The sequence below is a fragment of the Eptesicus fuscus genome, chromosome 20, assembly GCF_027574615.1.
Source record: "Eptesicus fuscus isolate TK198812 chromosome 20, DD_ASM_mEF_20220401, whole genome shotgun sequence".
Taxonomy (NCBI): Eukaryota; Metazoa; Chordata; class Mammalia; order Chiroptera; family Vespertilionidae; genus Eptesicus; species Eptesicus fuscus.
This window is the reverse complement of record NC_072492.1, coordinates 18,209,518-18,236,287: the sequence shown is the minus strand read 5'-3', so window position 1 is coordinate 18,236,287 and position 26,770 is coordinate 18,209,518. Positions and strand designations below refer to the sequence as shown.

The 26,770-nt window shown below is 39.5% G+C and overlaps 1 protein-coding gene across 3 annotated transcripts in view; it reads right to left on the bottom strand.

Annotated features, from left to right (window-relative positions):
- Positions 1 to 26,770, bottom strand: part of SSH2 (slingshot protein phosphatase 2) — a 221,629-nt gene that overhangs the window by 91,126 nt on the left and 103,733 nt on the right. Inside the window, exon 1 of one of the 3 annotated variants that reach the window (XM_054708959.1) lies at positions 9,916 to 10,247. The exons of the other annotated variants lie outside the window; for them this stretch is intronic. Within the exon in view, the coding sequence (XP_054564934.1) occupies positions 9,916 to 10,043 (128 nt within the window). The 5' untranslated portion in view covers positions 10,044 to 10,247. Of the gene's footprint in view, positions 1 to 9,915; positions 10,248 to 26,770 lie in introns of those variants that run through there. 3 annotated transcript variants of the gene reach the window in all.

The following is a 26,770-nucleotide window of genomic DNA, read 5'->3' as shown; positions in this document are numbered from 1 at the left end:
GGCCTGTGCCCTCTCACAATCTGGGACCCCTCGGGGGATGTAGGAGAGCCAGTTTTGGCTCGATTCCACTCAGTCGGACATCCTCTGAGGGCTCCCGGACTGCAAGAGGGTGCAGGCTGGGCTGAGGGGATCCCTCCCCCAGTGCACAAATATCATGCACCAGGCCTCTAGTGTAACATATTCAAGGTTGTACAGTCTATATATAGGTGGTGAAACTCTGATTGGAACTCAAGTCTGTTTCATTCTAAACATCAGACTATGACTATTAGCTACAAGAACAAATGACAAGTAAGATTCTGAATATGTGACCCAAGAGACCTTTGAAGTATTTTTAAAGAGATTAGTACTTAAGAAATGGGATATTTAAGGAACTGAGTATAATATTTTATTGGGGAAGATGAACATCACAGAGGTGGAGTTGATAGAATGTTCTATACCAAACTGGTGAAAGGGATGTTAACGAAGTACAGTTTCATACATTGTTTGAATCTATTACATTCATCTCCTAGGAAGTGAAATTCACTGATAATTTACATCCTCCATTGATGCCCCAACTTCTCAAACTAAAGCTCCTCACAAAGATAAAGGTGATTAAAATAATAGGAAGTTAAAATTTTTTGGACTGAGAATATTAACTTTGGGGAAACAATAATTTAAGGTACCTGGGACAGAGGAGAGTCCCAAAGAAATGGCATCTCTCTAAGAACTCTTTGCTTAAAAAAATGATTTTTTTTGCTTATGTGATACTTATTTTAAATCAGTTACGAAAAATCAGAAACATTCTCATCTAATTAATCCCTCATGGTGGTCAACTGGGTTTTATTACACAAAATTCAGAGAACAGCAGAGATGAGACGGACAAAAGCTGAGCTCATAAACCTGATCAGCCTTTTGCTGAGGTGTTGAAGATTGCTAAAGTGTTCCTTGGGTTGCAAACAGAAGAGTTTCTAGCATGAACTTTTAAGAATACAGACACCAGAGAAGACAAGCAATATAAAGTCCACAATTAAAATTCTCAGGGCTTGAAATGTCCCGTTATGGATCATAAATATGTGTATGGCTCTTTATCAACGAACGTTAAGTATAGATGGTAAAAGTAACAATCACATCGGAAACTTTTATTGTTTTTTTTTTTAAACTAATCTCATTTGATCTCCACAATTCTCTGAAATGAGGCAGATATTATTCCCAAACATAAGTAATAATTTGAACCATCTAGCTGGTCGCCAAAAAATAAAATAATTCTACATCTTCTACATCTGTTAAACGAAATTGTTACAACTTTTAAAAAAGCACTCTAGAATAGGTTTACATTGAGGTTTTTCTTTGAGTAATTCAAGCCTTTGGATTCTGTTGCTTTATATACATAACTAATGCTAAATCCCTTAGATTACTAAAAGAAGGGTCACACCCTCTAGAAACAGATAATTGCGGAAAACAAAAGTCACTCAACTTGCACAACCTGCAAAGAGGAAGTGAGCCCAAACTTGCCCTTTGGTGTGCAATACTAGCAATCTCTTTATATATCATTTGCTACATCCCTTCCAAATCACAGGAACACCTAAACATGTTCTTAGCACATTTCTTCAAGTTAAACCCTAATTATGTTAGGGCAGCAACATCCTGTGTCATTCAACAATGCAAAACTAACCCTATCTTAAAGTAGTTAGGATAATTCTTTTTTCTGTCACCTTAGAAATTCAGAAACATTAATGTGATTGCATGTACATCACTGTCCTTTAGACCTAAAGTAGTTTAACGTATGATAATCAAGAGGACTCACATTTACTGGAGAGACCTAAGAAGAAATATGAGCAAGATAATCTGTAGAAGTTTGAGCCTCTCTATTACTCCAAGGCCTATAGCTGTTAGAAACAAAGAATGAAGGATAGCATCCTGTTATTTGGCTTTGGGCAGTGGTTTCTCCGAATAAGTCTAAAGAAATTGCCCAATTTCAGGAGTGCTTACAGGTGAACAAACAAGTCAAAGAGCAACGCTTTTTAAAAAATCCACTCTAGATTTATCACAAAGAAAATCTGACTTGAGCACATCACAACCTCCCCATTCTTGTTCATCGTCATTGTGCAGATTTACTCTTCAGTTAACTTGGTTAAAGGTGGTTCCAATAAGGCCAAAGTTGAGAGCTTTTCCCCTCCACCCTTCAGTCCCAAGCCAATTACTGCTGCACTGACTTCAAACAAGCACAAGTGTGGACACAGCCACACACAGTTATCACCACCGCTAGTGAAAGCACAAATGCATCTTTATTCCCTGACAAAGGATCATTAACCTTCCCTTGATATCTGAAGGCTATATAACACCTAGAAAATTCACTAGTTGTAAACTTATTTGATCACCCTTTAAAATATATATTCCACACTCTGGCCGGGTAGTACAGTTGGTTAGACTGGTGGTCTGTGAGGTCCGAAAGATTGGCGACCACTGATTTAAGGAAACCTTTGAGCATCGTCCTGATATGCCAAGGTTGTAGTCCCATCTCCAGTCAGGGCACATGCCCGGGTTGGGGGCACGATCCCCAGTTGGGGGTGTGCAGGAGGCAGCTGGTCAATGATTCTCTCTCATCATTGATGTTTCTCTCTCTCTCTCCCTCTCCTTTCCTCTCTGAAATCAATAAAAATATGTATATTTTAAAAAGAATAGCTTATTGATTTTTTTTAGAGAGAGAGGAAGGGAGGAGAGAGAAATATCAATGTGAGAGGGTAACATCGATCAATTGATTGGCTGCCTCCTTCATGCCCCCTACTGGGGATCAAGCCCAGATGGGGAATTGAACCAGCAACCTCCTGGTGCATGGGATGATGCCCAACCAACTGAGCCATACCAGCCAGGGCCCCTAGAGGATTTTCAAAAGTGAAAACTGACAAGCTGTTTCTAAGACTTAGCTGGAAAATAAAATAAGAATAACTAGCACATAAAAAAAAAATGAGGTAGGCCTTGACATACAAGATATCAAAATAACCACTAAATCTATGTTAAGTAAAACAGTATGGTATTAGTATATGGACAGAAAACGTATTAACAAGACTTAATAGTATAGATGAAGACCCCAAATATCTGTTAGAGTTTAATATACAATATATATTTTTTTAATTTTAAAAAAGTATGTATTTTATTGACTTTTTACAGAGAGGAAGGGAGAGGGATAGAGAGTTAGAAACATGGATGAGAGAGAAACATCGATCAGCTGCCTCCTGAACACCCCATACTGGGGATGTGCCCGCAACCAAGATACATGCCCTTGACCAGAATCGAACCCGGGACCCTTCAGTCCACAGGCCGACTCTCTATCCACTGAGCCAAACCGGTCAGGGCTAATATACAATATTTGTAGCATTTCCAATCAGTGAAGTGAGAATGGACTAAATAAATTGTATTAAATAACTGATTATGCATTTTGAAGAAAGGAAGTTAGATTTATACTTCACACTATAAAGAAAAGTTCAGATGTTTTAAAGAGTGAAATATTTTAAAAGTATAGATACATTAGGAAAAAATGTGAAAGAAAACTTTTATAATCCTTGGAGTGGGTGGGAAGGGTTTTTTAAAGCAAGATACAAAATTCTGAAATCATAAATGTTAACACATTTTACTGCATAAAAATTAAAAAACTTTATAACAAGATGCAAAGTTAAAAGACATGCAATAAGCTTGTAAAAATGATTTTTTCCACATATTCAGAAAATGCAAAATACATCAACAATAAAAAAAAACAAATACCATTAGAAAAATGGTTATTAAGTACAAACATGCAAATCATAGCAAAAAAATGAAAAAGACCAATACAAACATGAAAGGATGCTAAACTTCTATAGTAATACGGGATTTGCGAATAGAGAAGTATTTAATAGTAGGGATCCTGGAGTCAGACTGTGTTTGTGTTTCCATCCTGACTATAATTTTAGACAAGTTACTCAACATCTCTGTGTCTCTCATCTCTAATGGAGAATAATATCTAACTCATAAGGTTGTTAAGAGAGAATGAGATAATAAAACAATGCCTGGCACACAGTAAAAAAATAACTGCTATTTAATGTCATTATTAGTATTACCAGGGTTGGTGAAGATACAGGGAAAGATATACTCTTACAACTGGTAACAGCAAATTGGCAAAGCCTTTTCTGAAGGCAATTTGGCAGTATGTATCAAATATATAACCTATACATACCATTAGACCCAGAAATTCCACTGCTAGAAATTTACCTAAAGAAATGTTCCTATCTATATATATAAAAGCCTAAGCAACCGGCTGACTGAACGACTGTTCAATTGTCTGACCGGTAGTTATGACTCATGCTGACCACCAGGGGCAGACGCTCAATGCAGAGTGGAAACCATAGGCATGAAAACATGGAACAGACTGATGAATTTCAGAAGGAAGGGGTTGGGGGGAGGGCAGGAAGAGATTAACCAAAGATCTTATATGCATACTAGAGGCCTGGTGCATGGATTTGTGCACAGGTGGGGTCCCTTGGCCTGGCCTGTGCCCTCTCGTAATCCAGGACCCCTCGGGGGATGTCGGAGAGCCAGTTTTGGCCTGATCCCCGCAGGCCAGGCAGAGGGACCCCACTGGTGCACGAATCCGTGCACTGGGCCTCTAGTATGTATATAAAGATACATGTATCAGAACTTCAAGTGCAGACTGTAAGAGCTCTGAATTGGGAGACAGGAAATGCTGGTTCTAGTTTAGTTCTACCAACAACAACAAATCATGTAACCCCTGTGCAAAAAACAACCATCAAAATATTAACTTGACTATTTTAATATTTTTTAGTTTTTTACTCTGTAAAACGTGATGACAACTTGTCCAATGTGCCTTAGAGGAATACTTTAGGGATGTGGTCTCTGGACAATCATCATCATCAGCAGCAGCAGCATCTTCTCCAGCCTCACCCCAGACCTAGAGAATCAGAAACTCTGGGGGTGTGTGGCAGGAATTTATGTTTTCATAAGTCAACTAGGTGATTCAGATGCAAGCTTAAATTCAGAGATGAGCACATGTGAAATCACTTGGATAAATATAGAGCAAAACTGAATTCACTTGGATAACTATAGAGCACTAGTACCATTACTAATTCAACAAAAATAAAACTGTTCCCACCTTTCAATTTCATTAAAAGATACATTTTTGGATAATCATATCGATATACTCCTCTTTTGCTGAGTTTGAAGTCAAACTTCAAGCTAGGAAGTCAAACTCATATATGAAACAAGAAAATAAACATTTTAGGTCAAGGACAAAAAGCTCAAGATAACCTCGTTAAAAAATCAAGCAATGTCTTAATCACTTAAGTTTCAACACTTTTAAAAAATATATATTTTTATTGATTTCAGAGAGGAAGGGAGAGGGAGAGAAAGATAGAAATATCAACGATGAGGGAGAATCATTGATCAGCTGCCTCCTGCAGCATGTGCCCTTGACAGGAATCAAACCCAGGACCTTTCAGTCCTCAGGCTGCCGCTCTATCCACTGAGCCAAACCGGCTAGGGCAAGTCTCAACACTTTTGAACAGGTTTTCATAATGGGAACACTTTTAATGTTAGGTTTTGCCAGTATTTTACCTAATAATTCTTGATCCTTCACTGAACTTTTTAGGACACAAAAATAGCTACCTATCTTTCGATCAGCTATTTGTTTAGCATATAACAACACTACAAAAGCCTTGGCCTCTTGCTTAGTGACCATTTCTAAGGGATTGGTGTTGGCTCTCTAAAAATAACATAGGCTTCTATATTTTTCAGAAATTCAGAATTTTGTTTTTATTAAAAAGTATGTATAGACTTAAAGGAAATGAAACTTTTCACGATCATTTGAGGGCTATGATTCAAGACTTTTGAGTCTTGATTAGATGATGCTCTGGGTTGCTCATATTTTTTTTTTCTAGTAGAATTAACACTCATGACAGTAACTATACTTTGTTTTTGAAGTGAATCCAATCACTTAATATCTTCAATAATACATAAAAAATTACACATATTTGGTGAGTTGTATACAATGGCAAGGGGACATCTTAATCTAATAATGATAATGTATTTCCAATAAGATACAGTAAAACCTCAGCTATTCTCTATTTTCAACTATACGGTACCTAACAGTTAAAAGTCAAGGAACTAGAAAGAGCCTGTGAAATCACCAAAGTAAGTATCCAAAGGCCATACTCTAAAGGTCATGAGCTTTCTCCATAGCAGAGTCTCTAGGATCTCATTCTGACCTTTTTACTCTGACACAATTCTCATGGGATTTGTTACATGGCTTTTAAACCCACAGCAAATCTGAGGTTGCAAACGAGAGAAGGAAAAAAATCTCTTAGGAGGGGTCCTCAGCAATGAAAAGAAACCACTGGGCTAATAGTATTCATGTGTCCAAGTACCCCCTTCCCCACATATACACTTAAAACTTTTTGAGTCAGTCTTCTCTTAGAACTCTAAATCTTAATCTTTTAGTTGCTCCCACTAGTCTTTGCTATTTATATATCTGGTACCACAGAAAAATGCTCACACCAGTTGAGTGTTATGATATCAGGCCTTAGAAACAGCACTTCCCTTTAGGAAAGAGATTCTTAATGTTTTATGAGATCACATTACTTTGAGAATCTGATTTTTAACATGTATTTATCTACCCAATATTTTCATATAATCTTAAGGAGTTTCTGAAGCCAGTTCATAGAATTCTAGGTGACCATGGACCCCAAATTAAGAACTTCTGCATTAGGTGCCAAAAATGTTTAAGTTAACAAAATTTGGGATAGTATTCAGAATGATCCCTAGAGATTTTTAAATAATGATGAAGGAGGCAATAAAAATGATGACTAAAGCAACACTAATAAATACATTTTAGAATAAGTGAATATTAGGATATTAGTCTCTTTTAAGAAAAAAAAAAAAAAACAGTGGCAAGAGACAAAAATAAAAGAGAAATATTTTGCAAATTCTTTAAAAGACTGTCTACCTTAGCATCAAAAGTCTTAGGATAGCAAATATATTTTTCACTATTAAGTTGAAGATGTCACCAGTTAAAGATAATTCCTAAAAGTGTAAGTTATCTTGCAACTACAATGACAGAATATCATTTTTATAGTGGTTAACAGCACCTGACCAAGAAACAGATCAGGATTCTAAAGCAAGTTTTGTCATTTACTTGCTTTATGGCCTTGAACAATAGCTTAACTTCTCTAACCCTTAGCTTCATTATCTGTAAATAGAACAAAAAAGTTCACATGATTGCTGTGATGATTAAACAAGATAATATACATTAAACTAGTAGCACAGTAACAAGCAATCAATAAATGGCAGCTATTAGGTATTGTTTAATTTCAATTAACTCATTTTTTGTGTGCAGGAATTTGTAGTTTTCAAAGTGTTATAGTCTTATAATCTTTTGGGGGTAGGAATCACTGTATTCTCATTTTACAGTGGAAGAAACTGAAGTCAAATGACTTACCCAAAGAAATCTGGACTTATTTGATTATACTAGGAAGCAAGATTAAAAACTCCCCCCACTCCCTGCCCCTGCTAAAAGCTTATAAGCTCTGCTTTTTAAATTTTGCTTAATCTTTTTTCTTTTTCTTTCTTACTTCCCACTGGGTGAATACAGTTGAAAGGCAGCTAACAGCATGTCCAGGCAATGCAGTCTGGTAAGGCTTCCAGGGCATACAACAAGTTGGAGGTGAGTGGAGCCTGGATGTGTTAGTGGCAAAAGGGCACCAGATGTTAGACCTTCGTTCAGCAATCTTGGTACTTGAGTTCTGGCTAAGAAAGAATCCATAGCCAAGACTCAAATACAAGCAAAAGTTTACTTAGAAAGTCACAGAAGTAGAAGTGAGCCGTGGAAGAAATGTGCCAGCTGGTCTGCGTGGGCTCAGGAAACAAGTTACAGTGGCAAAAGAAGGGCCCTTAGAGTTTAGGAGAAAGCAAAGGAATGCGCCTGGAGGGAAGAAAAGGAGAAGGCACTAGTATGCTCAAAATTAGCTTGCTACATTTGGTCAAACATTTAACTAACTCACCCCTAACACCTTGGCAGGGCTAGATCAAATGATTTCTAGGATCTTTATGGCCCACCCCTGCTCTAGAGAGAGTGTGGCCTGTTTGATCTTCATTAAAACTGTAGTTGTGCATACATAACAAAATTTGCCCTTTTAACCATTTTTAAGTGTATAGTTCAGCAGCATTAAATAATTCACATTGTCATGCAGTCATCCCCAAAACTTTTTCTTCTTCCTCAAATGAAACTTTGTACCTATTTAACACAAGCCTTCCTCCATTCCTCCTCCCGCAAGCCCTGGCAATTAGACTACTCCAGGTACCTCATATATGTGGAATCAATCATATGGCATTTTCCCTTTGTTATGGCTTTTTTTCCCCACTTGGAATAATGTCTTTAAAGTTTATCCATGCTATAGCATTTGTCAGAATTTCCTTCCTTTTAAAGGCTAAGTAAGAGATACTTAGTTGTATTATATACATATTTTATCCATTCATCCATTGATGGGCATGTGAGTTGCTCCCACTACTGTTTTCATTTTTAAAATATTGTTGACACTATTATGAGATTGGTTGTCCAGTTTCAGATTATTTACTCCTTTTCTTCTTTGTCTTCCATACGTATCCTTTTTGTTTTTAAAAGGAAAACACAAGTAAACAGTTGATTTAATTCTGTGGACTTTACAGTACAGAGCAGTAAAAGAACTGTGTTGTTGTTGTTGTTTTTGGTGGGGGCTATTTTTTAGGAGCTCCACCATGAATCTACACAAAGGGAAAAAGCTGAAACTCAAATGAGTTTAATTTGATTTGGTAGAAGGACAAACCATTAATTAAAATAATAAAATAGATTTAAGATTATTTACAAATCACTTTACATGTCATTGTTGGGACCTTTAATAAGAAATAATGGAAAGTTTCTGTTGTTGGACATTCAATCAAAGAGTCCCTCAAGGGTGACCTGGGAGGAAGACACAATCCTTACTTAAGTTCCAGGAGTCGGGAACCCTCAGTAGGTGACTTTCCTGAAGCCACTCTAGAGTGAGTGCAAATACACTACTAAGACCAAACTCCTGCTACAGTAAACCACTCCACTGGTTTGAGGATGCGACTTGAATAGATGGAGTTCCTTTGCTTTGCGCTTTATAACTGCGAGGTGAGATTCAGCTTCAGCCCACAGTCCTCAAAACTGGCTAAACCACAAATTTCAAGGAAGGAAAACTCTAGAGACTTCAAAAACAGTCACAAAGATGCGCCTGAATCTTGCTCTTTAGTGAATGAAGCTTTGCATGCAGGCTAGGGTTGTGAGCACGTACTACTACAGGGGAAGACAAAAAAACAGCCCAACTACTGAAACCCAGTTTTTGAAATAATTCCAGACTACAACCAGCGGGAGCGAAGAATCAACTGCCTTTCTTTGTGTGAACGACTTGCAACAGAGACCTATAGTCAGACGAAAACTTATTTGAAACAAAAACCAAAACAACAAACACGGGCGCTTGATCACCAGCAGGACCCGCAAGGGAGCCCTAGCATTTCCGGCTGGCTGTTCGGAAGATCCACACCGCCCTTCACCTTCAGTCTCCGGAGTGCCATATGGCTCGGCTGTCAATCGGTCACCAAACAACTTCCCTGAGAAGACCCCACTTTCAGATACCCTCAAAGTTTACCAGAAATTATCGCAAAGGATTCTTCTGTCCGTTCACCCACCCCCACTCCTGGACACTTTCTGTCTCCAAGAATTACCCACCCTCCACCCCACCATCCTCCCTGGACGCCCCGGGACCGCCAAGAACGCAGGGTGCAATTTCGCCCTCGCTTGCTTGCTTGCTTGCTCCCCAGGATGTTGGGGAAAGCGACTGCTAAAACGCAAACTTTCCGAGCGTTAGCAGAGGGCAGGAGGGCGCGCGGTGTACTCACAGCTGGTTGATGGCGTTTTGCGAGATGACCGCGTTGGCAGAGAAGTAGGGGATCATGTCGGGGCCACTGAGGCTGCAGGTGCAGGCGGGAGGCGCCTTCCTTTCGCGAGTCAACGTGCTCAGGGTCATGAGGCCGGCTCAAGGCTTTCAGGTCCGCATCCTGGCCCCGGCCCGGCTCGGGCACGAGGCGATCGCGTTGGGATCTGCCCGGCCGGAGGCGCGGACAGCGCGGGCTCCCGGCGGCCGAACTGGGACCGCCGGGTCGCGCGGAGGCAGCCACCGCAGCCCTGGGGCTCGGCAGTGGAATCCTGGCGGCAGGGCGCAGCCAGCAGCCCGCCCCAACCCGCGTCCGGGGCGGGGCGCCGGCTGGGCCGACCCTCCGCGCCTGCCGGGTCCATCCCGCCGCTGCGCCCCGCCCCGGAGTTCGTGGCACTCACCGGATCCCGCTGCGTGCGTCGGGCTTGGGGGGACAAGGGTCATCCCCCAAAAGGCCGCGACTTGGGCGAAGTAGTGAAGCGAGTCGGGGGTGGGCAAGAAAGGCTCTCACATTTTTTGGGAATGTTTCAACAGAAAGGTCCTTTTAACAGGCTCTACACATCGAATCTCAAACAAACCCCATTTTTCAGATGACTTTAAAACTTTAAAAGGCTCTTCGTTAACAAATGTAACAATTTATCAACCTATGTGCTAAAGGCTGGGGAAATCCAGAGATTAGCTGGATTTTTAAAATTAAATTTAATTTTTTTTTTATTGTCTAAAATTTTACTATGTCTCCTTTTCCCCCAATTGACCCCCTCTCTCATCCCTTCCCAGCCCGGGCAAGCCCCCACCGCCCCAGGGTCTGTGTCCATTGGTTATGCTAATATGCATGCATATAAGTCCTTTGGTTGCTCTCTAAACCCCTAGCTGGATTTTTTTTTTAAAGCAAAACAGTTGAAATTATGATGGAAAAAACAAATTATCGACACAGTCTGCTAACCTTTGTAAATAGATTTACAAAACGCTTTCCTAACCATCCTCCAAAGATTCACAACCTTAGCTGCACTCGAGAATCACCTGTGGAGATTTAAGAACGCCCAATAATCACTACACCCAAGACCAATCAAGTCGTAATAATCTCTTGAGGTTGGAATCTAGATGTCAGCCTTTTTCAAAGCTCCCCAGGTGATTCCAATGTGCAGCCATGCTTGGGAATTATACTAGCATTGTGCCAAACAATCTCGAAAGGAAGACAGGCTAGAGATTATATCCTCTTACTTACAGATGTGTAAGAATTCCAAGTCAAGCCAGTTGACCTTGTTTGATGTCACTTTGATAGGAACTCCAGTTTTATGACTCCTGATCTAGGGCCTTTCCCACCAATCTGTGAGGCCTTCATGAGTTTAAGCCTTTAAGCCTTTATCGTGTTCCTAACAACTCACTGAGCAGTGCCTTTCACCTGACTACGGACCAGCTCTTTGTAAAATGAGAATCTCTTCTCTCTCTCCTACATGTTATGTAGTGGCTTACAAAAGAGGCTGGCCCCATGGAGGCACTCAATAAAACCTAGCTCCCTTATCTCTTCTCCTTCTAATCTCATCAGGACAAATATTTTTAGGCACCAGTATGTTTAGCTTTTCTGAATACTTGATTAAAATGTATATCATTAAAGCTGCCTTAGTGATTCCAGAGCCAAAAATTAATGATAATTAAAAAAAAAACCAATTTCACTATCCAATTATAAGAGAAAAGAGACTAAAATTAGAAAAAAAGTCACCATAAGACTCAACATATGCTAAAATCAAGAAGAAATATGTCTTTTTAAATATAAACTTTCAGATATCTTTTCCTATTGGGAAGTTTGGCAATTTTCAATATGCTAGTAATGAAATAATCTAAACTATAAATTCAGTGTCTAAAACCAGAATTATTCTTCTGTTAGTTGATCCTTCCATAAAACTTGTTACCAAGGCACTGAGGGACTAGAAATATGGCAAACTCATACTGAAAATAGATACTGGAAATAGATATCTAAGGTTCCTACAGATCCGGTCATAGGAAGGAACCAATTGGCCAGTGAAGAGTTAGTGAAAGGTCTGGATCTTGGAGTCCAGTGCATCATTATCTTCATCCATCTCTAGGAAGGAAAATGTTTGAAAGATTTGTTCTGGCTGCGTCAGCAGGCACTCAAATGCAGGGTAAGAAAAAAAAAATCTGCTGATACACCCCAAAATAAATTGCTTTAAATATCTGGCAAAGTTGCCAGTTTAAAAACTTCTTCCAGGCTGTAATTTATTACAACCTCCTGCAGTGATTTAAAAAAAAAAAAAATAGGCAGCAGGCTGTTTACTAGTAAACAGCACTGTTAAGGTGATGGGTCCAGTTCCTTTCATGACACAGCAGAGATGAGATTTTATTGAAGCAACATTAAATGATGTCTTTTAGGAAAGAGGATGGCATGGTAATCATCTGAATCTGTCTTAAACAGAAGTCAGGAGGCCCGCCGGTCAGTGTTGCTCAGTGGTTAAGCATTGACACCCTATTGATTCCTGGTCAGGGCACAGTGGAATCGAACCAGCAACCCTTCACTACACAGGAGCATGCCCAACTAACTGATAGATCTCTCATGGATGCTTCTCCCGTTGTTTCTCTCTCTCCAAAATCGATAAAAACATATTAAAAAGAACATCAGCAGGAAATGTATCTTACTCAATTCACACTTAATCTCTCTCACATTTAAAAACGGTAGAGATAAAGATTTCATAAATATGTATACTTGTCTTTTATAAATAGATTCCTATAGTGACATCCCAGAAGTGCATAGTCCTTTGTTTTCCCTCAAAAGACCTCTGTCAGTGCCTGTTCAGCTAAGGAGACTATTTTAACACCCTCATCCAGGCTTTTTCAAAAGCTTTTCAAGTTAAATTCTTGCTTTGAACTGTAATATAAGAAATTGGGAAAGTGCTAGAATATGCCTCTCAGTTTTTAAAGAAAATAATGAAATCATCTTTGCAAACTGAGATACCTTTAAGGAAATAGTTCTTTCTACTACTGCCTGTTTCAAAAGTTGAAAAAATTTCCTTTATTTTCACACTCTTTACAATGTCAAAATGTCAATCAATTTAGTTTCAGCTCAATTTAATTCTTTACTCTCCACTGTCAGGAAACAAGGCTCTAGGGAGCAAGCTCTCTGTACCAAGCATCTAGGACTTCAAAAATGATTCCAAATTAGATTGAGCAGCATGACATAAACTAAGCTAGTTTTCTACTCCCCATGAAGTCAGAAGGAGCTTTCTCTAAAAGAAATTTGCACAGTTTCCTGAAGAAAAATTGCTGCATTTCTTTACAATGTTGCTTGAGTTAGATTTGAAATTAATTTTGTCATATCATTTGCTGACCATTTTAAGGCTCAGAAATACGAATATTCTAAAGTGTTAATTTGGCTCTTGACAGCATTAGCTATGACCAAGTAAAATTTTTTAAAATTTAAAAATATTTTTAAATATTTTAAAAATTGATTTTTTAGAGAGAGAGAGAAACATTGATGACAGAATGAAACATTCATCGGCTGCCTCTTACACTACCCTCCCCCGCCCAACGGGGATTGAGCCCACACTGGAACGGAGCCAGCAACCCTTCGGTGCATGGGAGGGCACCCACCTAAGCCTTGGCTATCTGGTACACCAAAGGGTCATGGTTTGGATTCCCAGTCACAGCACACACCCACGTTGGTGGTTTGATCCCCAGTTGGGGTGTGTTCAAGAGGCAACCAATGTATATTTCTCTCTCACATCAATTTTTCTCTCTCTTCCTTCCTCTCTCTCTAAAAATCTTTAAAAAAAACCCACAACAAACAAACAAAACATATCCTTGGGTGAGGCTTAAAAAATACACATACCTAGTTATTAGGAAAAATTATTATAACAATCAGAAGATCTATTTTTTAAAAATATATCTTTTTATTGATTTCAGAGAGAAAAGGAGAGGGAGAGATAGAAACATCAATGATGAGAGAATCATTGATTTTCTGCCTCCTGCACACCCCACACTGGGGATCGAGCCCGAAACCCAGGCATGTGCCCTGACGGGGAATTGAACCTTGAACTCCTGGTTCATAGGTCGATGCTCAACCACTGAGCCATGCTGACTGGGCTATTTTTTTTTTTTTTTTAATCCTCACCTGAGGAGTGAGGATATGTTTTTTAGAGAGAGTAGAGAAGGGAGGGAGCCTCTGATAGAGAGAGAGAGAGAGAGAGAGAGAGAGAGAGAGAGAGAGAGAGAGAAACATTGATGTGAAAGTTGAGACATTGATTGGTTGCCTCCTGCTTGCACCCTGACCAGGGCCAGAGATCGAACCTGCAACCGAGGAGGTATGTATCCTTGACCAGGAGTCGAACCCACAACCCTTCAGACTGCAGACCAACACTCTAACCACAGAGGCAAACCCGCCAGGGCGATTTATTTGTATTTTTATGTTTTTTTCTAAGGGTGTGACTAGAGAAATAAATAGTAAATTAATCCCCCGAGTGTCAAAAGGGAAAAAAACACTTTAAAGAATTACAAAACAAAAAGCCTGTTACCTGGAGTAGCAAAACATTCTATCTCCTGTTAGTCTGTAAAACACTAGGATAAAACTCTCAAGATAACACCCCTAATTTTTAAACTTGTCCAGACAGCACCAAGAGGTATCTCACTACGCTTAGTCAAAGGCACTCTTCATACAATACAATAAACCAAACTCTGTAAACAAAGGCTCTTAGAAGCAATCATGTTTTGCAATCACCATGTGGCTAATAGTTTTATTTAAAAGAATACCTGACAATAGTTTTAAACACTGGATGGAACAATGTCACTGAGCCCTTCCACTCCCTTCCATGGAACTTTCCACCATAAGAGCAATGGGGAATACTAAAAAGATTGCATATCAACTCCACGAGAAGCAGTCTCTAAGGCATTCATCCTTCCCACATGGTCTTAACCACCATATGCTCCAGTAGGAAGAGACGCTGAAATGCTGCTTTCTTCAGGTTACAAAAGCCGTATGCTCTATTGTTTAGTAAAAATAATAGGCATTTATAGATCACTTTTCACATCCAACACACCTTATAAAACATTTAACCATTTAGTCCCCACTCTAAACATTATTTTAAAACTAGTTTTTTAAAAAAAGTGTAAGTAACATAAGTAACACATGGGGAATGATTACCCCTCCCTCCCTCCCCCCCCCCCCCCCGCCAGTATTCAGAAAGATAAAATAAAAAGTCACTCTTCTTTCCATCATCCTACTCACAGGGATAATTTTTAATATTTTCAGAAATTTTCTTTTCATATGCATACATTAATATAATAGCTGCCCTTTAAGAAATACACATGAGCCCCAACTGGGTGGCTCAGCTGGTTGGAGCATTGTCCAGTACACCCCATCTTTTATATACTTCATTAAGAGTTTATATGTAGTATCCAATTCTCACAACCTTATGATTCTATTATTATCTTTATAAAGCTCAGAGAGGTTAAGTAACTTGACTAAGGTTATACAGCACTATTTCAAATCCAGCCAGTTATTCTGGCTCCAGAACCTGTTTTCTTAACCAGTGTTCTATACTGTCTCTATGATGATGGAGGTTCATTACAGAACAGGTTAAATCTGGAGAGGTCTGCTGCCAAAAGGAAGAACTCCTGGAAATCTTAAATGCCCACCTCACTGCACCTGTTGGTTTCTCCTCTACTTCATCCTAGCTATGCCTAGCAGGCCCTGGCAATAACAGGGACCTAACCCAGTATTATAGCAGTAAGATGATTTTTTGGCTGTTGTATGCCATCCTCTTGCTAGCAGATCCCTCAGAACTCTGCATTTCAAACTAATATCCACTACAAATACTTTTCAAAGCACTTATATCTATAGACTAGAGGCCCAGTGCACGGATTCGTGCACCAGTGAGGTCCCTCATCCTGGCCTGTGCCCTCTCCCAATCAAGGGCCCCTGGGGGGATGTCAGACTGCCAGTTTTGGCCCGATCCCCATAGTAGTGCACAAAGCAGCAGGCGGCCGGGGAAGAGCTCTAGCCCGGTGGGGCTCTGCCTGCTCCCGCTCATCCCGGCCCACTGCTCCGCTCAGTAGCGCTGCTGGAGGCAGGAGAGGCTCCTGCCACTACAGCTGCGCTCACCAGCCATGAGCTGGGCAGCGTCTGGCGCCCATTGGTCAGCTTAGTGGTGCTCCCGCTGTGGGAGCGCACTGACCACCAGGGGGCAGCTCCTGTGTTGAGTATTTGCCCCCCTGGTGTCAGTGCATGTCATAGCGACCAGTCAACCAGTCATTGGTCTCTTAGGCTTTTATATATAGAAATTTTTTGGTTCTCCTAGACTTTTGTTTTTTACATAGCATCTTACTTCATGAAGGAGGCATTTAAATGCTTGGCAAGTCATAAGCACTAAATATATTCTGGTTGGTTGATCCTTTATATCACACCCCACTCTATTTTTTCTTTGGGCTTTAGATAAATATTTCCTGAAGGAATCAACACATTAATTAATGATGGAGGTTCTCTCCCCCTGCAAACTCACCCCTCACCTGGAACAGGGAGAAACCCCTAAGATTCTTTTTCACTGCCTCAGATTTCTCCTGCTGCCTCTTGCTTTTTGGGTAGATGTCTCCTTCATACAGAGAATCCAGTAAAGGGCCTGGAACACAACCCTGTAGGTAAGGGCTTTATTTTTATTTTCAAGCTTGCCCTAGACTTTCAGGAGCCAAAAGTTCAAATCGCAGCAGGTCTGATTCAGCTCTTTCACAAGCAATTTAGTACTATGTAGTTTGTTTAGACTGGTCAAGTTTCCAGGCTCTGGCCGAGCAGCATCATTATCTCTCCAAGTTTTCATGTATCAGCTTCCCTGGCCATATTTCACTGTCCATGTCTTTATTCTCTGAAGTCAGGTGAACATGCAAAATTACATACTTACACAATTATACACTTTTCTACAACCATGTAAAATAGCTTCAAGGAACTTAAATATAATACAGGAAGTGTTTTTTTTTCTCTCTCTCTCTCTCTCTGAGTTAGGCAAAACCAAGAAGTGAGCAAAAGTTATACTCCTCAATCCTTGGTAGAAAGGATGCACTCTGTATCATTCTTTTAGTTAGTACATCAAACTAACTGAGAAAAGATAAGGTGCTGTCAGATTCTATTCAATCCACCTCAGTTGGAAGGCTGACTGAACAAAGGATCTTAAGTGAAGTGAAAAGCACTTTGCCAGGGGAAAAGACAACTAAGTAGTAAATCTTTCTTTTAATTTTTAATTGTGGAATATTTTAAACATATAGCAAAGAACAGACAGGATAACAAACAGCCAAATAACTCAATAGATGCAATATTATGTACTAATGTTTTACTCTTCAGAATTTAATAAAACATTACAATTGAAGGCCCTGGCCAGGTAGCTCAGTAAGTTAGAGTGTTGTCCCGATATGCCAAGGTTGTGAGTTCAATCCCTGGTCAGGGCACATACAAGAATCAACCAATGAATGCACAAATAATTGGAACAAATGGATGTTTCTCTCTCTCTCTCTCTCTTTCTTCCTCTCCCTAAAATCAATAAAAACACACACATTAGAGTTGAAGACCACTGTGAACTTCTCTATGAGCCCTTTCCCACCCTCTGTACATATAACTATTCTCCTGAATTTGACAATTATCTTTCCATTCATATTTTTATATTATACATATGGTATATTTTTATTTAATGTTAAATTTATTTAAAATGTTAAAATATAGCTTGTAAAGCATTGAACTTTTTTTAATTCTTAAGATTGCTAAATGAGATATATGAAAAATAAAACATTTAAATAAAACATTTTTTCCTGCTTAAAAACTTCTAGCCCAGGGATGGATAAATGAGTAGATATCTGATAAAGCCAATACAGTATAGCAAAATGTTAACTGTAAACCCAAGAGGGATGTGTACTGTACAATCCTTAACTTATCTGCATGTTTACTTCTTTTATAATAAAACTTTGGGGAAAAAACCCAAAGCAAAAACCTCTAGTTCATATTTTGTCTAAAAATCTCAGTAGGGCTATCAATTGGTTTCAGATATTTAAGGACCTAGTATGCTTACAGAAAATAATAATTAGGCTTGATAGTCTAATTACTGTTTAAGCTCTTGCTTTATGATGTCTAACAGATAAAAAGAGAAAAGATCAGTTCCTCTAAGATTTATTCTTACGTAGTCACTTCCTCTAAAGCAGTTATTTCAGCTTTGACTTTTCCATCCTTTCCTAGAGAGTTCATAAAATGGTTTGTTTATAATTCCCCTTCTCACCATTATTTAAGCCCAAAGCTGGAAAACTATTTATGGTTGATAAGCATCACTAATAAAATGAGTACATTAAATAATTAGAAGAGAAATACATTTAAAAATTTTTAAAAGACGTTTCTATTCCCTCTCACAAAACTTCTGAATTCCCTTATCTCAGGAAAATGTTCTGCTACAAGCTGATATGAGAAGAACTAAAAAGACATTCACTATTGATAAAGTATCACTGTGATATAATATTATGCAATAGTACTTTGCCTACAAATTTGAGGTATTTTCAGATGTATATATTATTTATGCCTCACAATACGCATTTAGTTTTTTTTAAGAGTAAAGTGAGTCTCAAAGAATGAATGTACTTTAAAAATAAAAAAATAATTTCAATTATAGTTTACACACAACACCATGCTAGTTTCAGGTGGACAACACAGTGATTAGACATCCACATAACCTACAAAGTGGTCAGCTCAACAAGACCAGTACCTATTTGACACCATACAGTTATTACAATACTAGAGGCCTGGTGCATGAAATTCATGCACTGAGCAGGGGGTGGGGGTCCCCTCAACCTGGCCTGTTCTCTCTTGTGGGGAGCAGGGCTAAGTCAGCAGGCAGACATCCCTCTCGCAGTCTGGGACCCCTCGCTCCTTACCGTTCAGCTTGCTGCTCCTTAGCACTGCTATGGAGGTGGGAGAGGTTCCCGCGACCACCACTGCGCTTGCCAGCCATGAGCTTGGCTTCTGGCTGAGCAGCGCTCCCCCTGTGGGAGCACACTGACCACCAGGGGGGCAGCTCTTGTGTTGAGTGTCTACCCCTGGTGGTCAGTGCGTTTCATAGCAACCAGTCGTTCTGGTCATTCCACCATAATGGTCGCTTAGGCTTTTATTATATAGATTATTGACTTTATTCCCTATGCTATACTTTATATCCCCATGGCTGTTTTTATATCTGGCAATTTGTACATCTTAATCCCCCTGCCTTTAAAATGTTTAAAAGATTGATTTTAGAGAGAGAAGAAGGAAGGGAATAGAGAGAGAAATATCCATCAGTTGCCTCCCATACACCTCCCAACCGGGAATCAAACCTGTAACCTGGGTATGTGCCCTTGCCAGGAATTAAACCCACGGCCCTTCAGTGCATGGACATCACTCCGACCAAGTGAGCCACACAACTGGAGCTGCCACTATGGAAAACAGTATGGAGGTTCTAAAAATATTAAAAATAGAACTACCATATGACTCAGTGATTCCACTTCTAGGTATTTATCCAAATAAATCCAAAATTCTAATTAAAAAAGACATATACACCCCTATGTTCTTTGCAGCATTATTTACAAGAGCCAAGATATAGAAGCAACCTAAGTATCCATCCATAGATGAGTGAATTAAGATGTGGTACTTTTATACAATGAAATAATACCCATAAAAAGGATGGAGTCTTACCATTTGCAACAACGTGGATGGACCTAGAGGGTATTATGCTAAGTGAAATAAGTCAGATAAAAAAGAGAATGAATGCACTTTTAAAGGTCATGCAACCAATACAAACACAGGTCTCCTAACTCTAGTACCAGTGTTCTTTCTACATAACTAAGAACAATGGTCCAGAAGTCTTTTTTTGTTTTAGTGACATTTTATAATGACTCCACGTCCCCCCCCCCCCCCCCCCGCCCCCCACCTGGCAAAAGTTGAAAAATTCCCTCTATACTATAAAGTAAAAGAGAGGCAATGATGGTTTCCTGGGAGAAATTAGCCTTTAAGAAATGGACAAGGGAAGAATTGCTGGTAAAACCAACTGGGCGGCTATGGGTAGAGTGTATAAGAAGAACCAGCAAAGAATGATGATAAGAAAGCCAAAGGAGGTGAGAACTGCAGAAAGGAATGGTCAATAGTGTCATTTAAGATGGTGACCAAAAATATTCACTAGCAATCTTAATAAGAGCAACAGTTTGAGTGGTGGAGGTAACAAAAGTCAGATGTCATGGGTTGAAGAGTGAATGGAAATCAACAAAGGACTTAAAAAAAAGTCACTTGGTATTCTGTAGAATTCACACACCAACCTACCTAAGACAATCAACATTTAACTCAGTTACGTATTAAAAGTGATTTCATTAATTTCACGTTCCAGCTCTTAAGAAGGATAGATAAGCAAAGCAAAACAAACAAACAAACAAAAAACCAAATTGGCCTGCCCAGCATATTTTAGCTTATTTAAAAAGGGCTTTAAACTTAATGTCGACTGCTTTTTGTTAGATGCAGAACTAGGCTGTAGTGGTTTTGAAAGTTTCTAAAATACGTACTGTAAAGATTTATTTGTTTATTATGGACATAAAATTACAATCCTATTTTGAGAAGAATTCAGTTTATATGGATAAAAGGGAGTAATAGTAAAAATACTAATAATAGTTACTGCTTGTTGAGTGCCTATTACTATGTGATAGGCACTTAACCTTCATATTTCACATTCTTATGAAAAATTATAAAATATTGTTTATATTACAGAGTTGAGGGAATGGGCACAAAGAAGCTAAAGATCCTTCCCCAATGCCTGAAAATAGATGAAAATTATGGTTCTTTATTCATGCCTTCTACAGAAAGTTACTGAGTACCTTCTATGTGCAAGAATTCAAGGATATAATAATAATAGAGATTGTCCCTGCCCTCCCTCAGTTGTAACTGGCAAGCATAGACAACAAATACTGTGTAACAGTAGTGTTGGATGTACTGTAAAAGGAAAGCTGAGAGTTCTGTTAGAACATGAGGTGAGAATTTTTACACAGAACATAAGGATTGTTGTAAGCAAAGGTGGCTCATAACCAATTATGTGTTTTAAACAGCTTCTAAATTTCCTGAACTTTTGTTTGGTGTTTCAGCAGAACAGCTGTTTTAGGGCTGGGTTACGTCATTGATAACAGGTTCTTTCTTCTCTCGCCAAATGGCTGCTTAGCTTGGGGAAATTCCCAGTGAATAATTAACACCAGAATAGTCTGCTAGTTATGTTTATTAATACATTATTTCTACCTCAGGATGGTGGAATAGTAGTGAGTCAGAGAAGCAAGTATATGAGTTTTTGCTTAATAAATATTCATTGAATGGACGAAACAAGATGATCAGTGCCTTTAAACAGGATTTTCTAAATGGCACCCAGTGGCTGTGACTTTAGGTTGAATCAGATTTGACCTACTGACCCAGAGATGGGAAGCTCCTATTTCTAATATTAGATTTGTACTAAACAAGAACTTTATTGGTAGCTAAAGTCTGCCAATTTCTCTCCTTGTTTTTCCTCAGTAAATTATCTTAATTCTATATGATATAAAGGGTGTCAGTCATAGCAGAGAGTTAGAGAAATCAGGCTGTGAGTTTGTAAAATAAAATGGGAAAGAATTTAGACAAATACTAACATCACTTTATATCTTTACATATTTGGTGCTCCCTATAAGCTACTTTATTTGCTTTTTTAACAATCCTATGGATAGATGGGCAGATGTTCTCATTTTACAAATGAGGAAACTGAAGTTTAGCATAGTAAGAGGTGAGACAAAACTAAAATCAGGTCTTCTTGCTCTTAGTTCATTGGTATTTCCTTCTATTACACTGCTGGTTGTCCACACTTCTCTTGCTGACCCCTTTGAATATATAAAAAGAAAATCAACACTAACTAGCTAAAACAGAACTGAATTTTTATCCATAGGAATATATTACAATAAAGATAGAAAAAACAACAACAATATAGTCCAATTCCCTGCCATTACACAGGTATAATTGAAAATATTTATATGCCTATAATTTATATACATTTCCTGCTTAATCATAATTTGAAGAACAGATGATGCTCTGGGATAAATTTTCACTTTTACCTGGGAAATCTTATTTTTCAGAAATTTTGATCTCTAAGCAACTTGTGAAAATATAACAAACATTTTGAACTTTCTTTTCTGAAGAATAATATTCTACAAATAATACTAATATTCAACATATTAGTTCTATTAAATGCTCTGTAATTTCACTTTGTAATAATTCCCCATTAGATAGATGGTTTACTCATCATCTTTTGAGATAATTAAATATGAAGGTTGAAGTGATATGGAATCTGATGATGGTGGTTATTGAGAGTTCTTTTGGGTTATAATAGGAAATCTTTTGGTAGTATCTATTTCCTTTAAAATATATTTAAAACATCCCTGGCTGGTGTGGCTCAGTTGGTTGAGCATCATCCTGTGTACCGAAGGGTTGTCAGTTGGATTCCTGGTCAGACATATGCAGGTTTGATTCCTGGTAGGGGGCCTGCAAAAAGCAGCTGATTGATGTTTCTCTCTCCCTTTCTCTCTTTAAAAATCAATTTTAAAAATATTTAAAATATATTTAAAACATAAACATACACAAGTGAAACATATAAGATGGCCACCACAAGAAGGCCGGCAGCGGAGGGCAGTTGGGGGGACCAGGCCTGCAGGGGAGGGCAGTTGGGAGGGACAAGGCCTGCAGGGGAGGGTAGCTGGGAGGGACAAGGCCTGCAGGGGAAAGCAGTTAGGGGTGACCAGGCCAGCAGGGGAGGGCAGTTGGGGGGGACCAGGCCTGCAGGGGAGAGCAGTTAGGGTTGACCAGGCCAGCAGGGGAGGGCAGTTGGGAGCGACCAGGCCAGCAGGGGAGGGCAGTTGGGGGGACCAGGTCTGCAGGGGAGGGCAGTTGGGAGCAGCAAGGCCTGCAGGGAGGGCAGTTAGAGGGAACCAGGCCTGCAGGGGAGGGCAGTTGGGGGGAACCAGGCCTGCAAGGAGGGCAGTTGGGGGCAACCAGGCCTCCAGGGGAGGACAGTTAGGGGCAACCAGGCCAGCAGGGGAGGGCAATTAGGGGTGACCAGGCCAGCAGGGGAGGGCAGTTAGGGGCAATTGGGCTGGCAGGGGAGGACAGTTAGGGGCAATTGGGCTGGCAGGGGAGGACAGTTAGGGGCGACCAGGCTGGCAGGGGAGGGCAGTTAGGGGTGATCAGGCTGGCAGGAGAGGGCAGTTAAGGGCAATCAGGCTGGAAGGGGAGCAGTTAGGTGTCGATCAGGCTGGAAGGGGAGTGGTTAGGGGGTGATCAGGCTGGCAGGCAGAAGCGGTTAGGGCAGGCAGGCAGGCGAGTGGTTGGGAGCCAGTAGTCTTGGATTGTGAGAGGGATGTCTGAATGCCCTCGAGGGGCCCCAGGTTGGAGAGGGTCCAGGCTGGGCTGAGGGACACACACACACACCCATGCACGAATTTTGTGCACCGGGCCTCTAACACACACACACACACACACACACACACACACACACACACACACACACTGAGTGGCCAGATTATTATGATCTGTGAACGCATAATAATCTGGCCACTCAGTATATATCCTATATAATAAAAGGCTAATATGCAAATTGTCCCCTCAACCAGGAGTTTGACCAGCAGGCAGGCTGGCCAACTGCCCATGTCTCCTCTTCCTGGCCAGGATAGCTCGACCCCACCCATGCACGAATTTATGCACCAGGCCTCCTCTAATATATATATACTGAGTGGCAAGATTATTATGCGTTCAGAGATCATAATAATCTGGCCACTCAGTGTATATATGCATATATACATATATGCCTTTTATTATATAGGATATATACTGAGTGGCCAGATTATTATGCGTTCACAGATCATAATAATCTGGCCACTCAGTGTGTGTGTGTGTGTGTGTGTGTGTGTGTGTGTGTGTGTGTGTTAGAGGCCCGGTGCACAAAATTCGTGCATGGGTGTGTGTGTGTGTCCCTCTAGTGTATATATACATATATATGTATATATGCATATATACACTAGAGGCCTGATGCACGAAACTTGTGCAAAGGGCTCGGCCCTCACAGCCCCACCTGCCCTAGCGGGCCTGAGCAGCTGTAAGGTCGTCCGGATGGTTGTTCTGCTGTTCAGTCTAATAAGCATATTATCTCTTTATTATATAGGATATGTATACACATAATTTTTCTTACCCTGAAATATATGCTTGTGTGTGTATACCCTGTATACAAAAACACATGCATGTACATGTATATATGTTTCAGGGTAAAAAAAGTCTAGTTTATACTGTTTAAACTCACAAGCATAAGAATATAAGAAAAAAACAATAACCTTGACCTTTTAATGAACTCAGCAATTTTGAATTAAGTGTTCAGAAAAACCTTTCCTTTTATTAAGTGTTCAGAAAAACCTTTCCTGTTATCCTTTCATCCAAAACAAATAAGTTATAACAAAAAGGAAAGTATATTAACTTTATTAATTTTTAAAGTTCCCTGAATATTTCCTGAGGGAAGGTGAGATTCTAATTTTGGGGGTTGGAATGGGAGGGTTAAGAAATGGAGAAGAATGGGCAAATCTTTGGTTCTTATTTGTTTTTGTTTTTTAAAAATGAAGTTAATTATGCCTTTTATTTTTTAAAATATATTTTTATTGATATCTGAGAGGAAGGGAGAGGGAAAGAGAGATAGAAACATCAATGATGAGAATCACTGATCGGCTGCCTCCTGCATGCCCCACACTGGGGGTTGAGCCTGCAACCCAGGCATGTGCCATGACGCGGAATCAAACAGTGATCTCTTGGTTCATAGGTTGATGCTCAACCACTGAGCCATGCCGCTGGGCTACAACTTTTATTTAATTGAGAGAAACATTGATGTAAGAGAGATACATTAATTGGCTGTCTCCTGTACATGCCCCAACTGGGGATTGAACCTGCAAGCTGGGTATGTGCCCTGACTGGGAATCGAACCCACAACCTTTGGTGCGTGGGACAATGTTCCAACCGAGTCATACCAGCCAAGATGTTCTCTCATTTTTAGAGGGCAGGTTTGCCAGATATTAATTCTTGGTTGGCAGGTTCTTTTCTTTTAGCACTTTGAATATATTGTCCCACTGTCTTCTAGATTCCAAAATTTCTGATGCGAAATCTGGTCATAGTCCTATTGAGGATCCCTTGTGTATGACAATTTGCTTTTTTCTTGCTGCTTTTAAGATTCTTAATTTCAACAATAAAGACAAATTTAAAAAATTCTTTGTCTTTTTAAAGTTTGATTATAATGTGTTGCAGTGTGGGACTCCTCGAGTTCATCTTACTTGGAATCACTAAACTTCTTGGATATTTATATTCATGTCTTTCAGCAAATTTGGAAAGTTTTTAGTCATTATTTCTTCGGTCTCTTTCTCCCTTTCTCTCTCCTTCTTCTGGGACCCCTATAATGTGTATGTTGATCCTCTTAATGGTGTTCCACAGGTCCTTCAGGCTCTGTTTGCTTTTCTCCAGTCTTTTTTTCCTTTCTGTTCTTCAGACTTGATCATTTCCACTGTCCTACCTTTGAGTTTGATGATCCATTCTCCTGTCTGCTCAAATCTGCCTTTGAATCCATCTAGGCAAATTTTAATTTCAGTTATTGTACTTTTCAGCTCTAGAAGTTCTCCTTGGTTTCTTTTTAGGTTTTCTCTTTAGTAATATTACCATTTTGTTCACACATCATTTTCTTGACTTCCTCCATATCTTCCTTTAGTTTTTGAACATACTTAAACAATTGTTTTTAAAGTCTTTATATAGTATATCTCTCATTAGGTATTTTTCAGGGAAAACTGTTGATTTATTTTTTTTCCTTTGAATGTGTCATACTTTCATGATTGTTTTTTGCATGACTTGTGATATTTTTGTTGAACTTTGGACATTTGAATCTAATAATGTGATAACTGGAAATCAGATTCGCCATCTTTTCCAGGGTTTACTACTTTTTTGTTTTTGTTATTGGTTTATGTTTGTTTATTTTTAATTGTTATAGGCTGTCTCTGTGCCATGGTCAGACTAAGGTATAAACTTATGTGTCTTCTCAGGTAGTTTCTGAAACTTTCCCTGGACATGCATGGTCACTTTCTAATTATCCCCTCAGATGCAGTTGATTTTGAATGTCCTAATCTTTAATGTCTGGCTCCTGAAAGGGGAAAAAAGCAAAAAATGAAGGAAAAAAGCGATGGTGCTTTAAATTGCTAATGTCACTTTAGCTAGAGAAAGAGGATTTTGCAACACTGGGGGAGTTGCAACAAAGGCTGCCTGCCTCTTTGTTGGCACCTCTGTGATCAGAAGCAGCAGCAATCAGCTATCAGAGTACAGATCCCTGGTATATAGAAGACAGGGTCCTTTTTACTCTCTCTGTCTTCCACAAGCTGTGTGCAAGGTGCTAAGCTGAGGATGGAGTATGGGTATCTGCTAAGGGCTGAAATTGACTACAATTTACCTTCCAAGCCTTCCCCTGGAAATTGAAAGCCCTCAACAGACTCAAGAGTTCCAAAATAGTTCATCAGACAGATTCTGCCAGTACAATTATTCTCTAAATAGGAAGACAGATTCTTGATGCTTCCTATCACACCATCTTCTCAGAATCCTCTGCCAGCAGTGATAGATATTTGTTACTTTATTAATATTTAGGCTTTTATAATATATGAAAACAACTTTTCCAAAACTTCGTTTGGCAAAGTCAAGAATTGAAGGGAAATGTATTTTACTTTTTGTTTGTTTATACCATGACAACAACATCTGGAGGAAA